We start from the raw sequence: 23,135 nt of genomic DNA on the forward strand, positions 1-23,135 counted from the left end.
AAGCCGGGAGTCCCAACTCGCACCTTTAATCTCAGCACAGGAGCCAGTGACAGGTGATCTTGAAGCTGGCCTAGTCTCCATGACAAGTGCCAGCACATAGAGGCAGCACTGTCTCAGAGCAAGGCTCCGTGGAAACTAAAGTATTTTGCCTGTTATTCATATAGCCTCAAAGTAGAATTGACTGCAGACAGAATTTATGTATTTATATAGTGAGATGGGGTAGGTTTAGTCCACTTAGTGCTTCCTCTTCATGGGGATATGCACCTCTAACCTCTTCTGAATGAACTTGAAAGCCTTGGCTTGGGGACCTTGGGAAATGTCATGGCCATGCAGCTAACAGGATACCACACATGTCCTGGATAATGTGGCCTACAAATTGGTTGTGTTTGGTGAGGTCCCTGATGCACCAGCTATAGCTTGGCTTGCTGATGTTCTTTATCCATTTTGGCCCCTGTTAAGACCCATAGAGGCTAACCCAGGGCCACGGCTGCTGCTCTTTAGTGGTGGCCGCAACAGCCCCGTCAAAAGAATTTAAGACAAAAAGATTATTTGATGCATTTAAAAGATTCTCATTTTGAATAAAGCTTTGTTGTCTCCTGTTTGGTGTACGATCTAGAGAAACTATTACCTAATGATAAATGTTAAGAGACAAGCAGGGTAGAAGTGTGTGTGTGTGTGTGTGTGTGTGTGTGTGTGTGCGTGCGCGCAGTGGGCCAATATAAAAAAGATTCTAACTTAGTAGCACCATAGTTACTCTGCTGGCGAAAGTTAAAGTGGATTTCTCACTGTTTCTTGATGACCACACAGATGGAAGAATGCATGTCAGTAAAGGACACTGAGGGATTTCACTACTCAGTGCTACAGACAGGTGCTCCATGACTTGTGTGATAGTTAAGCTTGCCTGCTTTATTTACAGAGCATGCTTCAATTTCTAAAGGACTACAAGATCAGAAAGTGTCTCTGGGGGCCACTGTGCATTTTACCTGTGATGTCCACGGGAACCCAGCCCCCAACCGCACCTGGTTTCATAACGCACAGCCTATTCGCCCCTCCTCACGGCACCTAGCCGAAGGAAATGGACTGAAGATCACCGGGGTTACCATGGAAGACTCTGGGCTGTATCAGTGTGTAGCAGACAATGGGATTGGATTCATGCAGTCTACTGGAAGACTTCAAATTGAACAAGGTGTGCTTTTAGGTTGTGTAATCACAAGCAATTTTACTTCATAGGTAGGCTTCCTCAGTAATTAGAAATGAGGTTATGTTATTGAAAGAAAATAGTCCTGCTACCATATAAGAGCCATGTTTTCCATGATCTTTGCAGTGGTAGACTGGCATTTCCATGATAAAGCTGTCTTATTTAACCAAGTTCATTTAGAAAATTGTTTTGTAATAAATTGTTTGGTTAACAGCTGCCCTTCCAAGGGGGCCCAGGCTCAGCTCTCAGCACCCAGCACTCAGCACTCAGCACCCAGCACTACTCAGCACCCAGCACTCAGCACCCCATGAGCGATCATCACCATTTGTAACTCCAGCCTCAGAGGATCCACTGCCCTCTTCTGGGTTATGTGGGCACCAGGCACACAAGTGATACAACAACAAACATGCAGACAAAACACCCAAAAACATAAAAAAAATTTAAAAGTTGTTTCTGCCAGGTGGTGGTACACCCCTTTATTCCCAAAGATAGGGAGGAAGAGGCAGGTGAGTTCAAGGCCAGAGTGAGTTCCAGGACAGCCAGGGCTACACAGAAACCCTGTCTTGAAAAAGCCTCCCTGCCCAACCCCCAAAAGTTGTTTCTAGGATGGAAATTTAGCTCAAATGAAGTAGAATGTGTGATTTCCTGCGTTCCCGTAGGCTCTAAATAATAAACTGTTGTGAAACACTCATTTCAATAGTTTCTACATAGTTTATAAAGATATATGTTAAAACCTACAGTCTCTCTTGCTCTCCCCATTCCTACCAGCATCTAACGGTCAGTAAGTCTTTTCTTTAGAATCAACTGGTTTTATTAGTTTCTTGAATAGCCTTCTATGTGCATATGCAAGCAGTTATATACCACAGGTGTGTGCGTGTGTATATATGTTTTTATTGTTTTTTAAAAACATAAATAGCAGTAGAATTCTTTCACCTATTGTTTGAATTTCTTCTCACACGGTACATCAAAGCATATTTTTATTCTTTAAGAAAATTGGCTGCTTACGATTCCATTTTATAGTTGCAATAATTTGACTAGCATCTTCTTGATAGCTGTTTGAGGTGTAATGAGTGTCTTAATTCTTTTGCATATGTGTGAGTATCTCTAAAAGAAATTCCTAGAAGTGAGCTTGCAGAATAAGGCTATATATATGTTGGAAATTTTAATAGATGATATTACCAAATTTCCCTTCATAATCATCATGAGTTCATACTCATGATGCAAAGGCCATGGAGGGGAGCTGCTTATTCCCTATGGCTTGCTCAGTCCACCCTCTTATAGAACCAGGACAACCAGCCCATGGTGTCACCACCCCCAATGAGCTGGGCCCCTCCTCACCAATCACTAGTTAAGAAAATGCCTTACAGTTGGATCTTTTGGAGGCATTTTCTCAATTGAGGTTCCCTCCTTTCAGATGACTCTAGCTTGTGTCACATTAACGTAAGCCTAGCCAGCACAATCAATCATGTCCTGGGGAAGACGGCCAGCATGGAACTTAGGGCTGTTATAGTCAGTGTGCTTACCAAAGAAAACGAGTGCGGTTGAAAATCATTAAGTAAATCAAAGGAACATTAGAGTGGGTTCAAAGAAAGCAGAGGACGAGAGAAACAGAGCCAAGAGCAGGAAGCATCAAAGAAAGGTGAAGTACAAGATTAATAGGCATAGAAATTGGTTCTTTGTAAAGTCTAATAAAGTGGACCAATAGTTGGCAAAACTAAGTAAAAAAATAGGTATAAAAGGACAGTATGGGGGGGGGGAGTTGTAAATCTCACTATAGAGATTAAAAGTAATAAAGTAATTGTTAGGGCAGTAGATTACAAATATAAGCAGAGCTGTGGTGTTAGCTTCCTACCACTGTGACAGAATACTTGAGATGATCAGTTTAAAGAGAAGAAGGCTTTATGGTAGCTCATAGCTGCAGACTTGGTCGCTTGGGCCTGTTGCTCTGGGCTTATGGCAGGCAGCAAAGTGAGTAGGTCATGGCTGAAGGAAGTGCTGGCACAGACCTGCTTACCTCCTGGCTGGGAAGCAGAGAGACAGACGTGGGCAGGTTCCCAGTCTTCCCTCAAAGGACACACCCTCAGCATCCTAACTTCTTTTCAACTAGGCCTCATCTTGTTCAGATTTCATTGTCACTCAGTAGCATGGCAGGCTAGTGACTAAACTTTCAACTCACGGGCTTTTGTGGATTCAGACTATAACATGGGTGAAAGCTAAGGGAAACTAGAACTTAGCAAGGCTCTGACTTTAAGTAAATAAAAAGCCTGAGTAGTTCTCCAGCTATGACAGAAATTGAATTAGGAGTTAAATTCTTCCCACAAAGAAAACACCAGGCCAGATGGTTTTGTAGATTCTACCAATTTGCAAGGAATAGACCTTTCCAGATATTGCACAACTCTCCCAGAGAAAGGGGGCAATGGAAAACTTCCAGTTAGTACAGTCTTGAGTCTCAAATCACAGCAGGATGGGATAATAAAGTGAGCTAAATCAGGTCTTATGTGTGAACACAGGTATAAGAATCATAAATAAAATATCAGCAAGCCAGGAAGCAACTGTTTCAGAAGTCTACCATAAAATGTATTGTTCACCTTGTTTACTGTATAAAGGAGAAAAACCGTGATTATTTCATAAAGAGTAGGGAAAATTAGATGAAATTGACAGTCAGAAAAATGAGAGTAGAACTTGATAAAAAGATATCTTACAAGGACTCAGAAGAAACATCTCTTACCATGAAGATGTTCACTCTAGGTCTCCGTGTAAAAGAGAGTTCAGCCAGTACTGAAAGAAACAAAAGAAATCAGAAGGACAGGCTCCAAAGAGAAACCCTGTCTCAAAAAAAAAAAAAACAAAAAAAAACAAAAAAAAAAACCCCAAAGAAAAAAAGAGTAAGTGCTCTTGCAGGCAGCACTTGGGAGGCAGAGGCAGGCGGAACTCTGTGAGTTCGAGGCCCGCATAGTCTACAGAGCGAGTTCCAGGACAGGCTTCAAAGCTACAGAGAAACCCTGTCTTGAAAAACCAAAAACCAAGCCAAGACAAAGAAATTAGAAGGAAATAATCCAAATAGTTATTAATTTATAACCAACATTGCCATTGTATAATATGCACAGTGCTTGCTAGCTCTTATTATACATTTTCTGATTAAAATATTAACATTTAGGAAGAAAGTAGGTGTAGACCTAAATAAGCACAAATCATTTGCCTTCCTGTATACTAGCAACAAACAGAAAATATTATTTAAATATCACTTTTATATTAGTAACAAAGTTTCATAGAAAGACATTCTAGGTCATGGGTAGCAAAACTTGGAGTTATACAGTTATCTGGTCTTTTCAGACTTTTCTGTAGATTTATGCTGCTTCAAATGAAATCTTATCAGGATAGTTTGAAGGCTTTAGCTGGGCTTTAATGGCATCTGCCTGTAACACTAGCACTTGGAAGGTAGAGAGGCAGGTGGATCAGGAGTTCAGGGTCATCCTTGACTGCATAAGGAATTTGAGTCCACCTTGGATTACATGAGAGTATATATGCGTGTGTGTGCGTGTGTGTACCCTTGAGAAAATGATTATAAAACTCTAAAAGCATGGGGCACTTGCTGTAAGCATAAAAAGCCAGTACAGTTTTCAAAAGTTAGATTGCTACAGGAACAAATAGACTCTTGGACATGGCAGAGACTGACAAAAATATATTTACTTGGAAGGACCTGACTGAACTGGTATTGTACACCCCATGGGGGATATTTGCTTCAAGTTTTGACTTGCGGTAATTATCAAAATGAAAACAGAAAGCAAAAATTGAATCTCTAACTCACTTGGTACATAAAGATAAATTCATAAGGGAAAGTTTTTGAGGACTATGTTGGAGGGTATTTGTATGATCTATGAGTCAAACGTTTTAGCAAGTCATGTAAAGCATTTATGAATGGCACATAAACCTGCCAGGAGATGTTCAGCTTCATCGGTCCTCAGGGACATGCATGTTAGGGCTAGTCAGAGCGCTTATACTCATTCACTTGGCAAAAATTCAGAAATCTGTGAAGATTGGGTGTCTTTAGTTTTGTCAGACATGGTAAGTAAGTAAGTCTGGAGAAAAAGAAGCATGCTGGGAGAAAATGTCTTCTGTGATGACCAATATTTTATTGTGGTCTCACTTAAAAATCTCTTCAGAAAAATCCAGAACTAGAAGGGAAGACTTAGAAACAACAAAAATGCTGTTCGTGTCCATGATAAATAGTATGCCAGTTTCCACTTAAAATAGGTTTTCTCTCTCTCAGATTTTCTCTAATCGGATTTCAGCAGAACTATCTATTTTCTTGAAGCAGTATTATGTAGTTTATCCTTCTTTACTTTTTTCACATTACGGTCTGAGGTTCTGGCTTCACCTCTTCTGTCTTTACCGCAGTCAAGTAGGCATTGTGTATCTATTGGAATCTTAGTAGATTTGTTTATATACATTCCTTTAAGAAGGAACAGGGAATCTGTGTGGGGAATTTGAGGAACCTACAATTATGAAAGCTTATACTTTTTAAAAATTATACACTGCAAGCCTGGTGTGATGGCTTATGCCTTTAATCCCAGCATTCAGAAGGTGGATCTCTAAGTTTGAGGCCAGCCTGGTCTACAGAGCAAGTTCCAGGACAGCCAGGGATACACAGAGAAACCTGTCTTTAAACTGCTCTCCCCCAAATTACACACAACATCATGCATGACCTGGTACTGGAAGCCTGACGGGTGGCGAGGGAATGGAGAAAGGGCAGACGGACACACAGACAGAAAAGCTGGCATTGGATGGGCTGTGTGTGCTCTGATAGAGGACCCCTAAAGTGCAATAACCCAGAAACTCAGTGCCTTTATTTATACAGCACAGCAGGAGGGTTAGCTGCTCTCAGCAGGAGGCTCTGTAGGGGAGCAATCTCAGGCTGCAGGCATCCAGGAGGACACAGCTGCAGTTCTTTGTTCTTTGAACACACTCAGCCTTCGCTCAGGGACCGGAGCAAGGCTTTGCCAGTTCCTATGGGTTTGAGGCGTGGAGGTTCTTGTCAATAATACACATTCACTCAGGATTCCATCCTGTCCTTACACATTTACTTGGGGCTTCCTCTGTACTCCTCAGTTGTGTTGATTTGTGTGTGTGTAGGGGGGGGGGGGCGGCGGTATACATACGTGGAGGTCAGAGGACAGCTTGTGTAAGTTAGCTCTCTTCCAACCATGTGGGTTTCAGGGATCCAGCTCAGGTTGTCAGGCTTGGTGGTGAGTGCCTCTCCTGGCTCTGAAACATTGTATTTTTTGCTGTCAATTTTCCGAGGTGAAAGTTGAGAAGGGAGCCAATTGGAGGGAATATCTTTGCAGTATCGTTTTAGCGACTGGATGAAATTACTTTAAAGGGCAGATATTATCGTGTTCCTGGCTTTGATTCTGTGAATTGTGTTTCTCATAGACAGTGGACTGAAGCCTGTTATAGTCACAGCACCGGCAAATGTAGAGGTGACGGATGGAGACTTTGTGACCTTGTCTTGCAATGCCACTGGAGTGCCTGTCCCAGTCATTCATTGGTATGGCCGCCATGGATTGATAACCAGCCATCCATCTCAGGTCCTTAGGTCCAAATCCCGAAAGTCCCACCTGCTCCGACATAGGGACCCGAACCTGGAGTCTGTCTACTTCATCATGTCCCGAGCTGGCTCAAGCTCTCTGTCTATTCAGGCAGTTACTCAGGAACATGCTGGGAAATACACCTGCGAAGCCACAAACGAACACGGCGCTACACGGTCCGAAGCATTCCTCACAGTCGGTGAGTCGCTTTCAGCGATTTCCCCAGTACAACACTGCCTTTTATAGTAGGGAAAAGATGATTTGAGATGTTATTTTAATGAATGTGTGTTTTCCCTGTGGCAATGAAATATAGGGCTGTGTTTGGGGGTGTTTTGCTGTATAGGAACCAGGTGGGCCTGGGTCTCCATTTCTTATTTAAGTCTTACTTGGGAATGAGCTCAAAATGCAGTCTTTGTGACTAATGGCTTTGGGTTGTGAGGTACTGAGGAGGTTATTTCATGTAGTTTTCAGAGGCGATCTGAGAAGCAAGATTAAGGTATGAAGGGTTGGCTTGTATGTAAACTTCTGGTGCTATCAAATGCCCATATGTGGCTATGTAAGTTATTTTCCTAATGGGATGATTAATAGTATTTCTGTGCTCTCGGTTTGTCATGATGATGGTGACTTAGTGGTTTCACATGACTTTTGAAGTACTCAAACTCTGACCTTACTCCAATGGGCACGTAAAGCAATGCTCCCCAGGGTTCAGTCAGCAGATGGCTGAGTTGGTTTGTTAAGCCTTCAAGTCAGATGAGTAGGTTGTTGCTGTGTTTGCTGAGACACTGTAGGATATCCAGTACTGCTAGTTACAGGGACACAGGTTCCTGCCCTCGGCACACACTCCTTTTACGGTTTCATTTGACCTTTTCCTGCCTGGATCCTCTGATGTCTTTTCTGGTCATAAAGTAGGATCCAGTTCAGTGTTTATCCTGGAGTTTGTGTTCTCTGCAGATAGTGGCTGTGGGGCTCCAGAATTCCCCGTTTTAATTAGTTCCCAGTCCAGGTTTTCATGGGTGTTCTTGCCTCTCTTGTCTTTCATGTCCTTAAGACAGAGGAGGAACCTTAGGGTGGTCCTGGCAGAAAAGCACTGGTGCTAGAGTTTGGGGGTTAGCATTGCTGTTTCTCATGTAAGCGGGATCTCCAGCTCTGGGTAAACCCGGAGGCTAGAAGAGAAGTGTGGAAAGCTAGGGCCCTGCACTCTCCCTCCCATGGCTGTCCATGGCTGTGAGAGGTGGACTGGCTGCTCAGCTCCGCTAGCTTCCCGATCTGTGTCACTGAAGTCCTGTTCCTAGGGTTCACATGCAAGTCTAAGAGGCCAGGAACGCTGTTAGAATGGTGCCGCAAGTGCCTCAGTGTTGCAATAGAGCATCAGGTGCCGCAAGTGCCTCAGTGTTAGAATAGAACATCAGGTGCCGCAGTGTTAGAATAGAACATCAGGTGCCGCAGTGTTAGAATAGAACATCAGGTGCCGCAGTGTTAGAATAGAACATCAGGTGCTGCAGTGTTACAATAGAACATCAGGTGCCACAGTGTTACAATAGAACAGGTTACAGTTATTGCTGTCTAATTACTCATAAATTGTAGTTATTCATTGTGATATTTGTTGCAGGAAAAGGTAGTTATTTATTTTAGTAATCTTAAGTAGAGGCAGTTGAATGTTACATACATTCGGGCATATGAGTATGCATGTGCACATATGTATATGTATTTGTATATACATATTCCACTGGGCAAAATAGAGTGGCACAGCTTAGAATTATTAGCTGCTGATAGGTCTACAGGAGCTGCCTGGGTAGAATGTGGCAGGCATGATTATTTTATGTAAATGTACAGCGGCATAAGGAGATGTAGATGTTATGAGTATAGCTACTGGAACTAGATATTTTGTTTTTCTCACTTTAAATATGTGAAATCTGAAACACTTAAATTTCATAACCTAACTTGCTTAGACTAGATCTTTCACAGTCTCCTTGGTTCCAGATCCTGTCCCGGTAAATGCCATTTTAATGAGCAGTAACCCCGTCAGTTACATCTCATCCACCTGGGCTTTCCATGCCCCAGAGAATTATTACAACCCAGCTGAGTTTCCTAAAGCTCAAACACTGCATGTTAACGCACTTCTTTGCATAGAAACCTGAGCCCCGTTCAGCTCCAGCATTAACTGTCGGTTACTTTGTTTAGTGTAGAGAGGGAATGCAGGGTCTGGAAGCAAGGTGACACCTCCCTCTCTTCTCTGTCCAGAGACCTTGAGCTTTTGAGGTCTTGGATGTAGACTATTACAGAGTGAGTTGTATCTGTAACTGGAATGGGGGCTGGCCTGGGTGTCCTGCAGTGTGGTGTGAATGTGAGTGGTCACCACGGGAACGCCTTGGTCAGGTGTGGTTGTGTCCTGTGTTTCATTAGTTTCTGTGTAGACTCGTTGAATTCACTGACATGCCTATAATTTCCTAATTCAAAAGCAGTCTGCCTTTAAGCTGAGGAGGGGGTTCATGCTTCTAATCATCAACTGGGAAACTGGGGCAGGAGTAGTGCTACAAGTTCAAGGCTAGACCAGACTGTGGAGTGAGAACCTGTCTCAAAGGACCAAACCAAAGCAAATCTGTCCAAAAAAAGGGCATGAAAATGGGAGACTGGGGTGGGGTGCTCAGGAGAAATGGAGGGAGGTAGTGATGGGCAGATATGATCAAAATGCAAAGTATGAATGTGTGAAATTTACAAAGAATAAACATTATTTTTTAAATACAGAAATAGAATTCTGCCCACTTTACAGAGTTGTTTGAAGATAAACTGAGATAATAATTGCGATGAGCACTTTCAAGTACCTGTCCTTAACTTACAGTGATTTTATCTACAGTTTTTCAAGAAACAGTGGTACACTTTCAGTAGAAAAAAACATTTGCCAGGCGGTGGTGGCGCACGCCTTTAATCCCAGCACTTGGGAGGCAGAGGCAGGTGGAGCTCTGTGAGTTCGAGGCCAGCCTGGTCTACAAGAGCAAGTTCCAGGATAGGCTCCAAAGTTACAGAGAAACCCTGTCTTGAAAAACCAAAAAAAAAAAAAAAAAAAAAAAAAAAAAAAAAAAAAAATTGGATTTAGGCCTTTTCCTGGGCTGGCAGGACGAGTGTGGTACTCTGACCCTGGGCAGTACAGTGAACTGTTCTTCCCTGTCAGCCATTCCAGGCGAGGGAGACATGAATACTGTAGTGTGCTGTTGCTAAGTGATGGTGTCCGATGGGTAGGAGTATACATGTACCTTTTCAACTTAATATTTTTAATTTATGATGAGTTTATTGGGATAAAATGAAAAGCGTCTGTATGGCTAATCTTCAGACAATACCTAATATAACCTTTTAACTACTCAAAGTATATTCTCTGCAATAGTAGATGCTAGTTAGTCCCCCACCCCCATTTTAAAAGTCGTGGCAGGCTGCACTGCGCTTGGAGTAACAGAAACCGAATTGTGATGCTCTTGCAGTGGACAGGCTGCAGAAGAGCGTTTCTCTTATGCTTCTGCATAAACTGAGGTTTGTGGTAGGGAAACGCTTTTGTGGCCAGGTACCACTTCCCAGTGGTCAGCTGCCTGGAGGATCCTAATGAAACAAGAGTCCTTCCCCACCACCCAAGCCACAGCTAATCCCCTCCCGTCAGAGCCGTCTTCTCTGCACTGGCAGGCACCACATCCACCCTGAATGTCCACTCCGTTCTGACTCACTAGGTAAACATGCTCCTTCCAGGAGCAATATTTTCAAGTTGTCTCAGTGAGCATAATCAGTTTTCTTCTGCAGCCTTTCACACTAGCTTCTTATTTTCTCCGATGGAGATGATTCTAGGACATCCTTTCTCTCTTATACTAACACTGTAAGTCTGTGTCTTTTCTCGGTTCTTTGTGTGTGTGTGGTTCTAAAATCACACCCACCTTTGGTGAGGACTCTGACTTCATTGTAGGGGTAACTATTTCCTCTGCTCACTCCCTTCTCAAGGGAGTGAATAACGGCATCTTTTGTTGTCAGTATCAGCAGCACTGGAGAGAAGCCAAGCTGTCGGTCCTTGGGTTTATTACACTGACAGCCGTTTTTCCTGCAGATTGCACTCACACTCCCCCTGTTCTCCTCACAGGACCCTACCACAGCCTTCCCACAGCCCTTCCCTAGGGTTTCAGAACTCCAGCTCCTCCCGTCTAAAGCAGGGGGAGTTCTCCTCTCTACCTGAGAATTAAATGAGATAGTTCATGTTAAATACCTTGTACAATTCTTGGCTCCAAAATGGTCTCAGTCGTTTTGGATATATGCCCCTTTGTGTGTATAGAAATTATTATTTTTACCTTGTTTTATATGTTACAAATTCTGTTGGTTGTAGACGCTAAGCTTTAGACTGTCAATTTTTAAATGATATTTTTATTAGTTCTTTGAGACTTTCATAGCACGGTTTTTGGACATATTCACCCTCCCTTCTCCAACTATTCCCATGATGACCCTCTACCCTCCCATAACTTTCTGCCCAACTTTGAGATTTTTTTCCCCCCTATCGAGTCCAGTTTGTGTTGCCTCGCTAGTTTTGGGAGTGGGGCCCACCCTGCTATGTGATTAACATAAAAAAAAAAACCCACCTGAGTCTTCCTCTCCCAGCAGCTATCCTGGCTCCAGCTCCTGGCTAGTGGTGGGATTTTGTGCCCACCTTACTTCCTCTGTGCTGGGATTTTATCTGGTCACATTTCATCTTCAGCCAAGAAGGGGTGTGTGGGAATGCTGGTACCCGGCTGGCATTCTATGGGTCCAGCCCATAGAATGGTGCTACCCATGTTGGGGACGGGTCTCCCTACTTCAGTTAATTCAGCCTGGAAACTCCCCATGAGCATGCCCAGAGGTTTACTTCTGTGAAGGTTCCGGATCTCATTAAGATTAAACCTCATAAGTGCGATACCTGTTAATGAGTACTGACTGATTAGTGGCACAGCCCCTTTGCTGTTCCTTCCCACTCTGCTCTGTTCTGTTAGTTAGCTAGATGCAACTGGGGTGTTCTTTCTTTTGCCTTGCTTGGTGTCAGCGATTTGTAACTTGGCTATAAGAGGACACAGCCAAAGTAGCTTCACTCTCCTGTGGACTTTTGTGGAAGTGGACCCTCATCTCCATCTCTGTTGTCCGTGAAATCTCTGCACGAGACCAGCTGGCTCGTGTCTGTGGGGCAGCCAAACCCTGAGAACAAAAGTAAAAACAGAAGGGCTAGGGATCCCTAAAGCTTAAGCTGAGATTCAGGGCTGAAAGGCACTGCTTATGTGGGAATTCTGGGAAGTAACTTTGGGAGCTAGCTTCCCAGATGGTGAGAGAACAATGCTGATCATTAAAAACCAAAGAAAACTCCTACCACATTTATTTATTGTGTATGTGGAGATGGGTGTGCATGCCATGGTGCACATGTGGGGGTCAGAGGGCAACTTGTAAGAGTTGTTTCTCATCTACTATGTGGGTTCTAGAGATGAAACCCAGGTTGTCAGGCCTGTGCCTTTGATGGAGTCATCTCACTCTCCTGATGATCTTTTTGGTCACTTTGTTCCCAGCAGAATGCATCATCTGTTGTGTTGGACTCACTAGGTTCTTTTAAACTGAGTTACTAAATTGTTACTGAAAAAACTGAATATTAATACAAAGCTAAGTAAAAATGAAAATATTTTCACTAGTCAACTATTGTGCCCTGCTATTGGTTCCCCAGACAATCCCTCTGCTTTCCCATGAGTAGACAGATTGATAATAGAAGTTAGATGTCACTCTGAAACAGTAAAATGTGGCTTGTTTTTTTTTTTTTTTTTGTTTTGTTTTTTTTTTTTTGAGACAAGGTTTCTTTGTAACAATCCTGGCTGTCCTGGTTCTCACTTTGTAGATCAGGTTGACTTCGAATTCACAGAGCTCTGCCTGCCTCTGACTCCTGAGTGCTGGGAAATGGTACTTGTTTTAATGTCTCGGATTCAAGTTGTGCTTAGAATGTCAGCATAAGCACTGATATTAACTTTGTAGAAGATGCTGGAAAAGTGAACTTCTTCAAGCCGTCTTCCCTTATTCCTTTCCCCCTGTATGCAGTTCCTTTTGAAACAAATACAAAAGCAGAGTCGGTCACACCTTCTGAAGCGACTCAGAACGATGAACGAGACCTAAGAGACGCTCCGGAGTCTAGCTTGCTGCACTTGTTTCCAGTGAAGGTGCATTCCAGTGGAGTGGAACTGCCAGCAGAGAAAAACGCCTCTGTCCCCGATGCTCCCAACATCCTGAGCCCCCCACAGACCCACATGCCAGACACGTACAACCTGGTGTGGAGGGCAGGGAGGGATGGCGGACTGCCCATCAATGCCTATTTTGTGAAGTACCGAAAGGTAAAGCCTTCCCATTCATTCTTAATTTCTCATTCCTTAACCCTGTGTATGTGTGAGACATTTGCTTATGTTTTACGTTTGTGGGAGGGTAGAAAGGTGAGTGTTCTAGAGTAAGTTTGTTGGCGGTATCTCCACCAGTCAGGCTGGATTGACAGATCTTAGAAAACCAGTATGAATGAAGTATAAATACCCCCAAATCGAAGTATGAATCCAAAGTAACCATAACATTTCCCTGTCTTTCCCTCCTTCCCACCCTGTGCTGGGGACGGAACTCGAGGCCAGTGATTACCACTGAGCTCTGGCTCTAGCCTTACCACGTAATCATCTTTTATCAAATCTCTTGTTTTAACCCACTGGGCCTTAATTCTGTCCTTTGCTAAGACTGTAGAATACTCATCAAATAAAGGATACCCGCTGGAGCAAGGCCCTCGGGCCTTGTCTGTGACCATCGTGTTGCAGTCTGGCCTCTTGGGAGTCAAATTTTAAATGGTTTGGTTATTTATTTTGGTAGTGCTTGGCCCTCCCTATCTGTTGATTCTTTGGGTGATTTTTTTCTTTTTGCAGGCAGGATTGTATTAAAGCAAAATCTAACAACTCCTCTTATTTAATGACAGTAATACCTTTCATAAGACAAATGGCATTTTATCTGCTGCTGACAGCAGTGCATCGCTTCTGCAAATGAATACTAGAGTTTTGCAATTAGGGAGAAGGTTTCTTGTTCTCCATATCTCACTCTTCTGGGTCTCTCTTGAGCAGCTGGATGACGGCACTGGTGCAGCGGGCATCTGGCACACGGTTCGTGTCCCAGGAAGTGAAAACGAGCTGCATCTAACTGAACTGGAGCCTTCAAGTCTGTATGAAGTTTTGATGGTGGCCAGAAGTGCAGCTGGTGAGGGCCAGCCTGCCATGCTTACCTTCCGGACCAGCAAAGGTGAGTGTCCTCCTCCATAGAGTGAACTGGCTACTTCATGTCAGTTTCTTAGGAAGAATCCTGTTGGATAGTAGAAATACTAAGATACAAATCCATTGTGCATGCATGCTGCAGCACCTTTTGGGGGCTACACTTAAGGGGTTGTATTATTTATCCCATTGTAAAAGTCTACACACATTTTTGCAGTTCATGCTCAGCAGCATTAGGATGGGCAAGGCAGGTGTATCAAAGGTAGTCAGATCCGGCCCGGTGCAGCTTACACTCTGATGAAGAAGGTGAAGCGCACACTCAGCTCACGTTCCAGACAAAGTCCCGTGTGGTTCCGGGACTTAGGAAATGCTGTCCGTGCCTTGGGCAGTACAGAAAATCAATAAAGCTCATCTTACAGAGTTTACGTGCTTGGTGGGAGGGGCACGTGCTCACGTTCTAAGCACTTTGGGGGTGGTGTTGACAAAGAAGTAACTTCGGGGATGGACTTGGGAAGTGTCTCAGTTATTGTAAACAGTTGGCCAGGGATATGGGCAGGATTAGTCCGCAGTGAGTTGTTTAGAGAAGGGGAAGTAGAAAACCCTTACACATCAGGGGAAACGAAGTGCTTGGTGTGCATACCAAAAATACCAAAGGGCCGAAGGGCCACTGTGATGGAGCAAAGAGGGACAATGTCTGTCCCTGTGTGTGACAGTGTGGTTGAGTCACACTGCACTCTGTGGAACTTGACCAGTCTTTGCTGGCGATGCCCAGTGAGCTAGGAGGAGCTGGAATATTGGGGCTGGAGTCATGGAGTCAGGTGTAATGGAGGAGGGTAGGGTGGGGAAAAGACAATGTGAACGGCACCATGACAGAATTCCAGAAGGACCGTCCTGATGAGCATCTCATGAGGGGAGTCCAGGTAGAAGAGGCCATGCTGGAGTGGCCCAAATACAGGGAAATAATTCAGAGGTAGAGAGGGGAACCCCAAAGAAGCATGCTCTACCCCAGTGTAGTAGGTGGAATTTGAGCCACCAACCAGCTCCCAAATAAAGACATGGAGATTTATTATTAATTATGAATGCTCAGCCTTCGCTTAGGCTTGTCCCACTAGCTTTTTAAACTTAATTTAACCTGTTCCTAATTTATCTACATTTTGCCTCAGGGCTCTTTACCATTTGTTCTGTATGTCCTACTTTTCTGCTTTCTCTGTCTGTCTGTCTGGCCCCTGCTGTCTCCTTATCATCTTTGCTTCTTCCTGACTCTAAATTCCTCCTTCTTACTCTCCTGCCTGGAAGTCCTGCCTATACCTCTTCTTTCGCTATTGACCACTCAACTTTTTATTAGACCCATCAGGTGCCTTACGCAGGCAAAGTAAAACAGCAACACATCTTTCCATAGTTAAACAAATATTTCACAACACAGTGCTGTAAAAGAACTGGCCTCTGAGGATTGGGAAGGACGCATCCAGTGGCTTTGGGGAAAGACTTTTGTTTATTCACTGTTGGATAGAAATGAGTATTTCTCATTTTAAATGAATCTTCAGTTAGTTTTCACCACTTGGTCCTAGTTATTTATAGTCTGGCCTATAACCACTGAATAGCTAGATGTTCCTGTTTAAAAACTAAAAAATATCAAAAACCCAATTTCACTTTTACTTGTTGAAACATTAAAAGTCAGTGTGGCATTTTTCTGTGGAAAAACAACAGAAGCTCCTTAATTATAAATATTATTTTGGAATGAATACATGCAACAAAAAGGAAAATGGGCTAGTCAGAACCTTTGTTCAAGTCCTTATATGGCTTCTTTCTCATGTTGTTGTATTAGTCAAGGTTCTCTAGAACAGAACCAGTACAAGTACATAGACATAGATATACACATACACATAGACAAACTTGCAAAGATGGACATAGACATGCATAGATAAACAGACATACACATACATATACATAGACATAGACAGACAAAGGCAGAGACGTACATAGACATAGACATATATAGTCATAGAAGGACATAGACATGATGTAGACTGTGTTAAACTAGCTCACATTAAGTGGTGACACCAGTGTCTCTGGGCTGAGAACCTCGGGTGGCTCTTGGTCCTGGAGGCCCAGTGGCTCAGCAGTTGGAGCAGCCTCACAGGGCTGACTCTCACCGGAGAGCCCACAACCTGGTACTTTCTCAGCCAGGAGGCTTGCTGCCTCAGCAGTCCCAGTCGGCTGCTGAAAACCTGGAAGATTCCTGGAGAGCGTTTGTCCTCAGTCAGCAATGAGACTGGAAACACTGGAATGAGCAGAAGCAGCAGCTGGATGAGTCTACTCGGCTGCAAAGGGAAGCCAAGCGAGCAGATCTGGTCTGCTACCGGAAGGCCTGGGGTGGGTCTTCCACACCAGTGAGGACAGCAGGGCAGTTCTTCACTCAAGGCTCTCTTCTCGGGTGACCCTAACTTGTGGAAAGCTTACATCAAAGCCAAACATCACAGTTGTTTCTTCCACATGTCAATTCAAGTAGTACCATGAAGAAAGACATTTAGTTTTCTTTTAATGATACTAGAGAAAGACAAAGCAATTTTGCCCCAGTTCTTGACATGAGCTAAATAAAAGGGAGGTATTGTGTTTAGACACAGACACAGACATCTTTATAGCTGGTTATGTTTCATAATTTTTTGTTTTGGTTTTATTTTACATATATAAGCTTATTGGCTTATTGCTTCTTTTAAAAAATATTTTACAGAAAAAATGACATCGTCAAAAAACACCCAGGCATCCTTTCTACCTGTGGGCATCCCTAAGCGTCCTGTTATTTCAGAGGCTTCCAACAGCAATTTTGGAGTTGTGCTTACGGATTCATCTAGGCATAGCGGAGGTAAAGAATCTTCATCTTGTTTGTTTATAATGTCAATGTCCTTTTTCACTTGGGGAAATAGGATAGAATGGGACATTTGTTATTTAGGTTATGTTCTATGCTGCATAGCTACTTGTGTGTGTATGTGTGTGTGTGTGTGTTTGTGATGTACATGTGTGCATGGTGCATGTATTTGGGGACATGTGTGTGTGTGTGCTTGTTTAGGCCTGAAGTCAAACCTTACTTACCCAAGGACTTTCACTTCAGAGCTACTTTTCAGTTACTTTAAGCACACTACTTATGTGAATATCATCTTTATAAGAGTTAAGACTGCACCTCATAGGCGAATATCTTACTGTTTACTTAACCCAACCTGTAGAAGTTACTGACTGCCAGTACAGCAGAGATAAAATAATCCTTGCTTTCAAGGATTTAAAGTGTAGTGGGTGCTACAGACAGCAGAGCACACGCACCAGTAAACTGCTAGAAAATGAAGAGACAGCTCAGCCTATAGCAGTAGAGTGGAGATACACAGGCACCCCAGTCACAACCAGTTTGTCCATTCCGCCCGTGCTTATTATACTCCTGGTGATTTGGAACCTCAGGAGAGTACGCAACTCACCTCGATACAAAGGAGGGAACATGGTGGTTCACACGGCTGCTCGGCAACTTGAGCTGAGCCTCAGGAGACAAGCATGATGCCTCAGATGAAGGAGCAGGACAGGCCAAGATAGCTTATGCAAATGGGCAGATGACGTGTTGTGTTCTGTTAGTGCGGCTTATTGCTGTCAGGGATGATGGTAGTGTAAGGAAGCAGGTAGGTATTTTAGGATACACTTAAAGGTATAATCTTGGCCGGTGGGTAAGGACACTTATTGCCTGACAGCCCAAGTTTGACCTCTGCGACATACACAGTGAAAGAAGACGAGAAGTGGATTGTGCAAATTGTCCTCTGACCTCCACAATCCATACATACATACATGAATAAATATATAAATAAACTGTAATAAGACATTATAAAAATTTAATCTTTTCCTGGGAGCTACGAAGAGTCCTAGTACTCAACCTGACAAGGGAGATTCCAGGATCATGAAGTGGTTTTCTCAGGGCGAGGTTCTTTTACTCTACTTGGGATGTGTTGACCCCTGTGATTACCCCAAATTCTAGAAACTTTATAATTTGTGGTAGTAGGGGACTGCATGCATGCTACCCCCTCAAAAAAGCCCTAAAGGATTTTAAAGAGGAAGAAATGCAAAAGAGAAGTAGGAAGATGACACCACTGGATGAAGGAGAGGGAGGGAGGGTGGAGCCGAGGTCAGAGTAATGGAGTCTGTGCTGAAAGAGAGGGAGGAAGGTTGGGAAATGGGCACAAGGAGCCATTTCAAAGGATTGTAGGTGAAGCTTCTGAGTTTGGAGTCCTCCAAACTGAAATACACATATGAAATGATTCGTTTGTTGTGTATAGCTGCTTCTGGAGGAGGAGAGCTTGTGTGCTCTTCAGAGGAGGTAACAGGCTCTGAGGTTTCTGTGTGCTGGCCAGTGGAGCTGCTGTGTGAAAGGGACAGTGTGCTCTTCCCTGTAGACATGCTCTCCTCAGTGGCTCTCCTTCCTGTCTGACCTGTGGCACTTGGTGAGTTTGAACCTTGCGCAGTCACCCTGAGAAAGTCGCTTGGTTTTCGGTAAAGACCGCATTAACATTTCTGCTCATTCCGTTTCTTTCCATTGCTTTCTACTGGAAAGGAATACAGTAAGTACCGCCCACAGTTGTCTGCTAATGCCCCCGTCTGTTTATCCCGCAAGCCATCTGTCTTGTAAAACACCCTGGTTTTCTGCATACAAGTGCCATGTTCAATGTGACTTCCTTCGTTTGCCTTGGAAATGAGGGTTGAATCAACGCTGAGATGTAACAAGTTGCTTGAGAAGCATGGCCTCAGAGAAAGATAAGGCTTCTTTAGTGGCTGCACCAATACCATGGCCCAGGTCAGCCTTCTGTGTCCAGCTTTAGCAACTTACTACCAGCTCTCCAGAGGACCCACTGGCTTTGAAAGCCGGATGTCCACAGAATTCACAGGCGGCTGATGTGAAAGCAGAATGGCAGTTTAATGGGGTTCGGGGTAACTGTTGTGGGCCATCCTTGTAGGAGTCACGAAGGAAGCCAGTTACAACCACTGGCTTGCTTGTTCAGCAAGGGAAGTTAGGTCCTTGGTTTAAATGCTGGAGACCTCACTCCCGATGTTTCCATCTGCCACAAGGTCTAGTCCTAACCTGTGTCTCGTGGTCATGCCCACAGCAAGCCGTTGTGCATGAGCTTTCTGGCCCACTTTAGTTAGTGCCATCGTCTCTCTGTGGCACTGCTCCTGTCTCCCTCACATCCTCTTCTTCCCTCATTACCATGCCAGTGTTGGTTTTGTCCTGGTTTATCTGTGCATGTGCTGACAGACTGTTTCAGAGCAGCAATTCCTGAAGCCTTGAGGTGTATTCAAGGAGGGTTAAGAGTTACAGTTAGCGTAACCATCAATAGGTTCTGGGGTTTCTTTTACGGAATTCTGAAAAGGTTTCAAATAAGAAAACATTTATGAAAATTGTTAATATACCATAACCAAAATCAAATAATTGCTTGTACGTGGCTTTAGTCATAATTCTAACATAGAATGCCAGAAACTCTCATGTTCATTAGTGCTCTTTCTTTGTGAGTTAATTATTATATCTGTAATCATTCAACTTTCCTTCCTTCCAGTTTCCTGTATTTCCTTTCCTGTACATTTTCTTTCCCATTAGCTTTTAAAGAGGACAGGGAAACAGGCTGCAATATTATTAGCTATGACAAAAAAGTTGGTGAGGGACCTTTAACACAGGGTTTGGGCTTTATCCCTCATAGTGTTTTTAGCTTATTCCTGTCTTGACACCATGGTGATGGTGAAATGAATGTTCAATTTTCAGTCCCAGAGGCGCCGGATCGGCCTACTATCTCTACAGCGTCAGAGACCTCCGTCTATGTTACTTGGATTCCCCGGGCAAATGGTGGCTCGCCCATCACTGCCTTCAAGGTGGAGTATAAACGGATGAGGACCAGTGATTGGCTGGTGGCCGCCGAAGATATCCCTCCTTCCAAACTTTCTGTCGAAGTTCGTAGTTTAGAACCAGGTAATATATATATATATATATATGTGTGTGTGTATATATATATATTGGCTATTTTTTGAGGTAACAAATGCTTACTGTGGAAAAATTTGAAAAGAAGGTAAATATGAAGAAGAGAATAAGTTGTCTGAATTATACCCATCCATAGGCAGTGTATATGTTTTGGCATATTTCTTCTCTGTGTCTTTATATGCCCTGGAATCTTGGTATAAATACAGCGCTGCATCCCTCATTTTATATCTAACTTTTTAAGTGTGTCGTGCTTTGCTTAACTACTTTTGTTGTTGTTGATGTTTCAGTGGTAGAAATAGAAGTCAACCCCTTGCCCATGCTAAGCAAGCGCTCTACCACTGAGCTTTATCCCCCCCACCCCTTAACCATTTCATTTCTGGATTTTAAGTTGTTATTCTAATCCCATTCACCCCCAAACCTTGAGACTTTTAAAAAAGTGAGAATAAACTTATACTTTTGTTTGGGCTCATGACCACGTCTGCTCCTGGAATTTTAAATATGCACAGATGTAGCAGGTGTCAGTGTCTAACTCTGCCATGGGGAACAGTGTAGTTAGTTGGGAAAAGACAGCAGCTTTAGATATGGGGAACCCAAGTGACACATTCCAGGCTGAAAATATTCAGTGACTGTATTTGAGTGGTGAGGACACTCGCTTTAAGATTTTAATTTATTCTTTAGATGCAACATAATATCATTATAGGTTCTTATTGTAAACGTTTTGTGTTTGCCCATTCTTCTAAGGTTCGACGTACAAATTTCGAGTCATTGCTATCAACCATTATGGTGAGAGTTTCCGGAGCTCAGCGTCCCGTCCTTACCAGGTGGCTGGCTTCCCAAATCGCTTTTCCAACCGCCCAGTGACTGGGCCTCACATCGCATACACAGAGGCTGTCAGCGACACTCAGATCATGCTCAAGTGGACGGTAGGTGGATGGATGTCTTCTTAGTGACAGTTCCTGTCATTGTAATGCCCTTGTGACGTGATGTTATGAGCAGCCAGTTGTTGGACTCCTAACTGTGGGGAAACGGAAGGGTACTCATGTTCGCCTAAAGCACATATTCTAAGAGACAGGGTTCAAGTGAAATTATTGTTTCTTCTGCTCTCATTCGGATATTAACCTAATTGATACTTTATGATTTATTCTTTTTGAATCAAGTGTACGTTTATTTTGGAAGCTAGTGAAGTATATGGTATTTTCTTTTTGGAGCTAGTGAAGTGTATACTGTTTTAGTTTTCTCTAGTTCTGTAGTAAGCTAAATGCTCATATACTTTAAATATCTCTGCATCAGGTTAAAAAATGGCCACTACATATATTGCAAAACAAAGCTAGAGAAACATTACTGTACACATAAGGAAATTTGGTTGTTACTTTTATTTTTTCCTTTGACAACTCTTTGCTTCTGTTTTCTAGTATATTCCATCAAGTAATAATAACACTCCCATTCAAGGATTTTATATCTATTATCGGCCGACAGACAGTGACAATGACAGCGATTACAAGAGGGATGTTGTTGAAGGTGAGTCCCTTGGTAAGCCGGAGCCCCTGCATAAGTGATTTTGTGGGGAGGGGCTAAACATCATGACCCGTCATCACAGGCTGAGACCGAGAGTTAGAAATGATCTGGTTTATGCTATTAAGTTTGTTTCAATGAAACCCAATTTCTCAATACACACACACACACACACACATACACGCGCGCGTGTGTGTGTGTATGTATACAGTACATACATGTGTGTGGGTATATGTGCATATATTTACACATTTACACATATGTGTGTATGTTACATATGCACACCTATATGTAATATATATTATAGTGACCTGATTTTGTTTTACAGACAGGTATAAAAGTATGAGAGAAGATGACTTGAAAAAAATTTTTGACTTTTTTTTTTTAGTTACCAGTGACCTGAACGTATAAATCAGCTGCAACTTGTTACTACATAGTAAAGGAAAGTCTCCTCAGTATCTCTGTACTAGGGTGATCACATCTTAAGTGTGCTGCAAACCTTTGGTGGTAGGAACCATTCTGCTCCTACCGTCCCCTTTTCCTAACCCTCTGCATGGGTATTCTCACTCTTCTCTGTTGGGACTTTACATGCCTCTTCCTCAGATCAGGTCTTCCCTGGAGTTCTAACCAAAATAAACCCTTTGTGTTTATTTCATAACACTTTATCAAAGTCTAGATATGTGAGCACCAGTGTTTGGAATTATATGTTTCTCTTACAAATAGTAACTTCCTTTGGACATGGAATCTCTGTTCCCTCTGCTGTGTTCCCTGTACCTTCTGTGGTGATGCATTTGGCATTGATGAACTTGTCCAGAGGAAGAGTAGTGGGGTGTCTGGTGACACGGGCTGGGACAGGGAGCAGCATGAGAGCTGGCGAACAGCAGACCTTCCTGTGGGGTGGGAGCTGCTTCAGTCGAGAAGGGTGGTTCTAAGGAATGATATAGGGAAGAGCTTTCTGACATAACTGTCTAGGTTCCCTCACAGGTTCCTGGGGTCTGGAAGCATCAGGTATAAACCAGATGCTCGATTCTTGGTAGTATTGTAGATGGGTTTCTTGATTTGAGAGGAAAACTTCTTCCAAGCTCTGTCTTCAGTGCAGATTCTGACCTTTTCAAATACTGACTGTCTTGATTGGATGTATAGTAGTTCAGAGGTAGCACATGTTCTTAGTATGTGCTGGGCTGTGAGTTATAGCTCATGTACACATACATACATCCCTGTATACATAAATACATATACATGTAGCAAATCTTGTCAGAAAATTGTCCTAGGCCTAGGTTTTACCATTTCCTGCCATTAAATGCATAGGTTTTTTAAAAATTAGTTTAAATATGCTATATAATATCAAATATTACAGATTCTTTTGAGATTTTATGTTTTTGTCTTACATGTATCAGTATTTCCCCACATGTAGTTATGTGTATCAGGTGTGTGCCTGTTGCCTTCGGAGGTCAGAAGAGGGAGTCAGATCTCCTGGAGCTGCAGCCATGTAGGTGCTGGGACCAAACCATGTCCTCTACAAAATAGCCAAGCGCTCCTCACTCTTTCCAGCTCCTGTAGGATTTCTTTTAGTGCTTATTCAG

General features: G+C 43.1%; 1 protein-coding gene and 1 non-coding gene across 3 annotated transcripts in view; both read left to right on the plus strand.

The window, feature by feature from the left end:
* Positions 1-23,135, plus strand: part of Cdon (cell adhesion associated, oncogene regulated) — an 88,215-nt gene that overhangs the window by 35,218 nt on the left and 29,862 nt on the right. For both annotated transcript variants that reach the window (XM_038323213.2, XM_038323212.2), the window contains exons 7-14: positions 917-1,186; positions 6,632-6,985; positions 12,856-13,145; positions 13,902-14,076; positions 16,777-16,908; positions 19,828-20,031; positions 20,782-20,963; positions 21,453-21,558. In XM_038323213.2, the coding sequence (XP_038179141.1) occupies positions 917-1,186; positions 6,632-6,985; positions 12,856-13,145; positions 13,902-14,076; positions 16,777-16,908; positions 19,828-20,031; positions 20,782-20,963; positions 21,453-21,558 (1,713 nt within the window). The remainder of the gene's footprint in view (positions 1-916; positions 1,187-6,631; positions 6,986-12,855; positions 13,146-13,901; positions 14,077-16,776; positions 16,909-19,827; positions 20,032-20,781; positions 20,964-21,452; positions 21,559-23,135) is intronic.
* Positions 17,945-18,103, plus strand: LOC119810965. Its single transcript, XR_005284895.1, has one exon. It is a non-coding gene; the product is annotated as a U1 spliceosomal RNA (small nuclear RNA).

Source organism: Arvicola amphibius, chromosome 3, assembly GCF_903992535.2.
Source record: "Arvicola amphibius chromosome 3, mArvAmp1.2, whole genome shotgun sequence".
NCBI lineage: Eukaryota > Metazoa > Chordata > Mammalia > Rodentia > Cricetidae > Arvicola > Arvicola amphibius.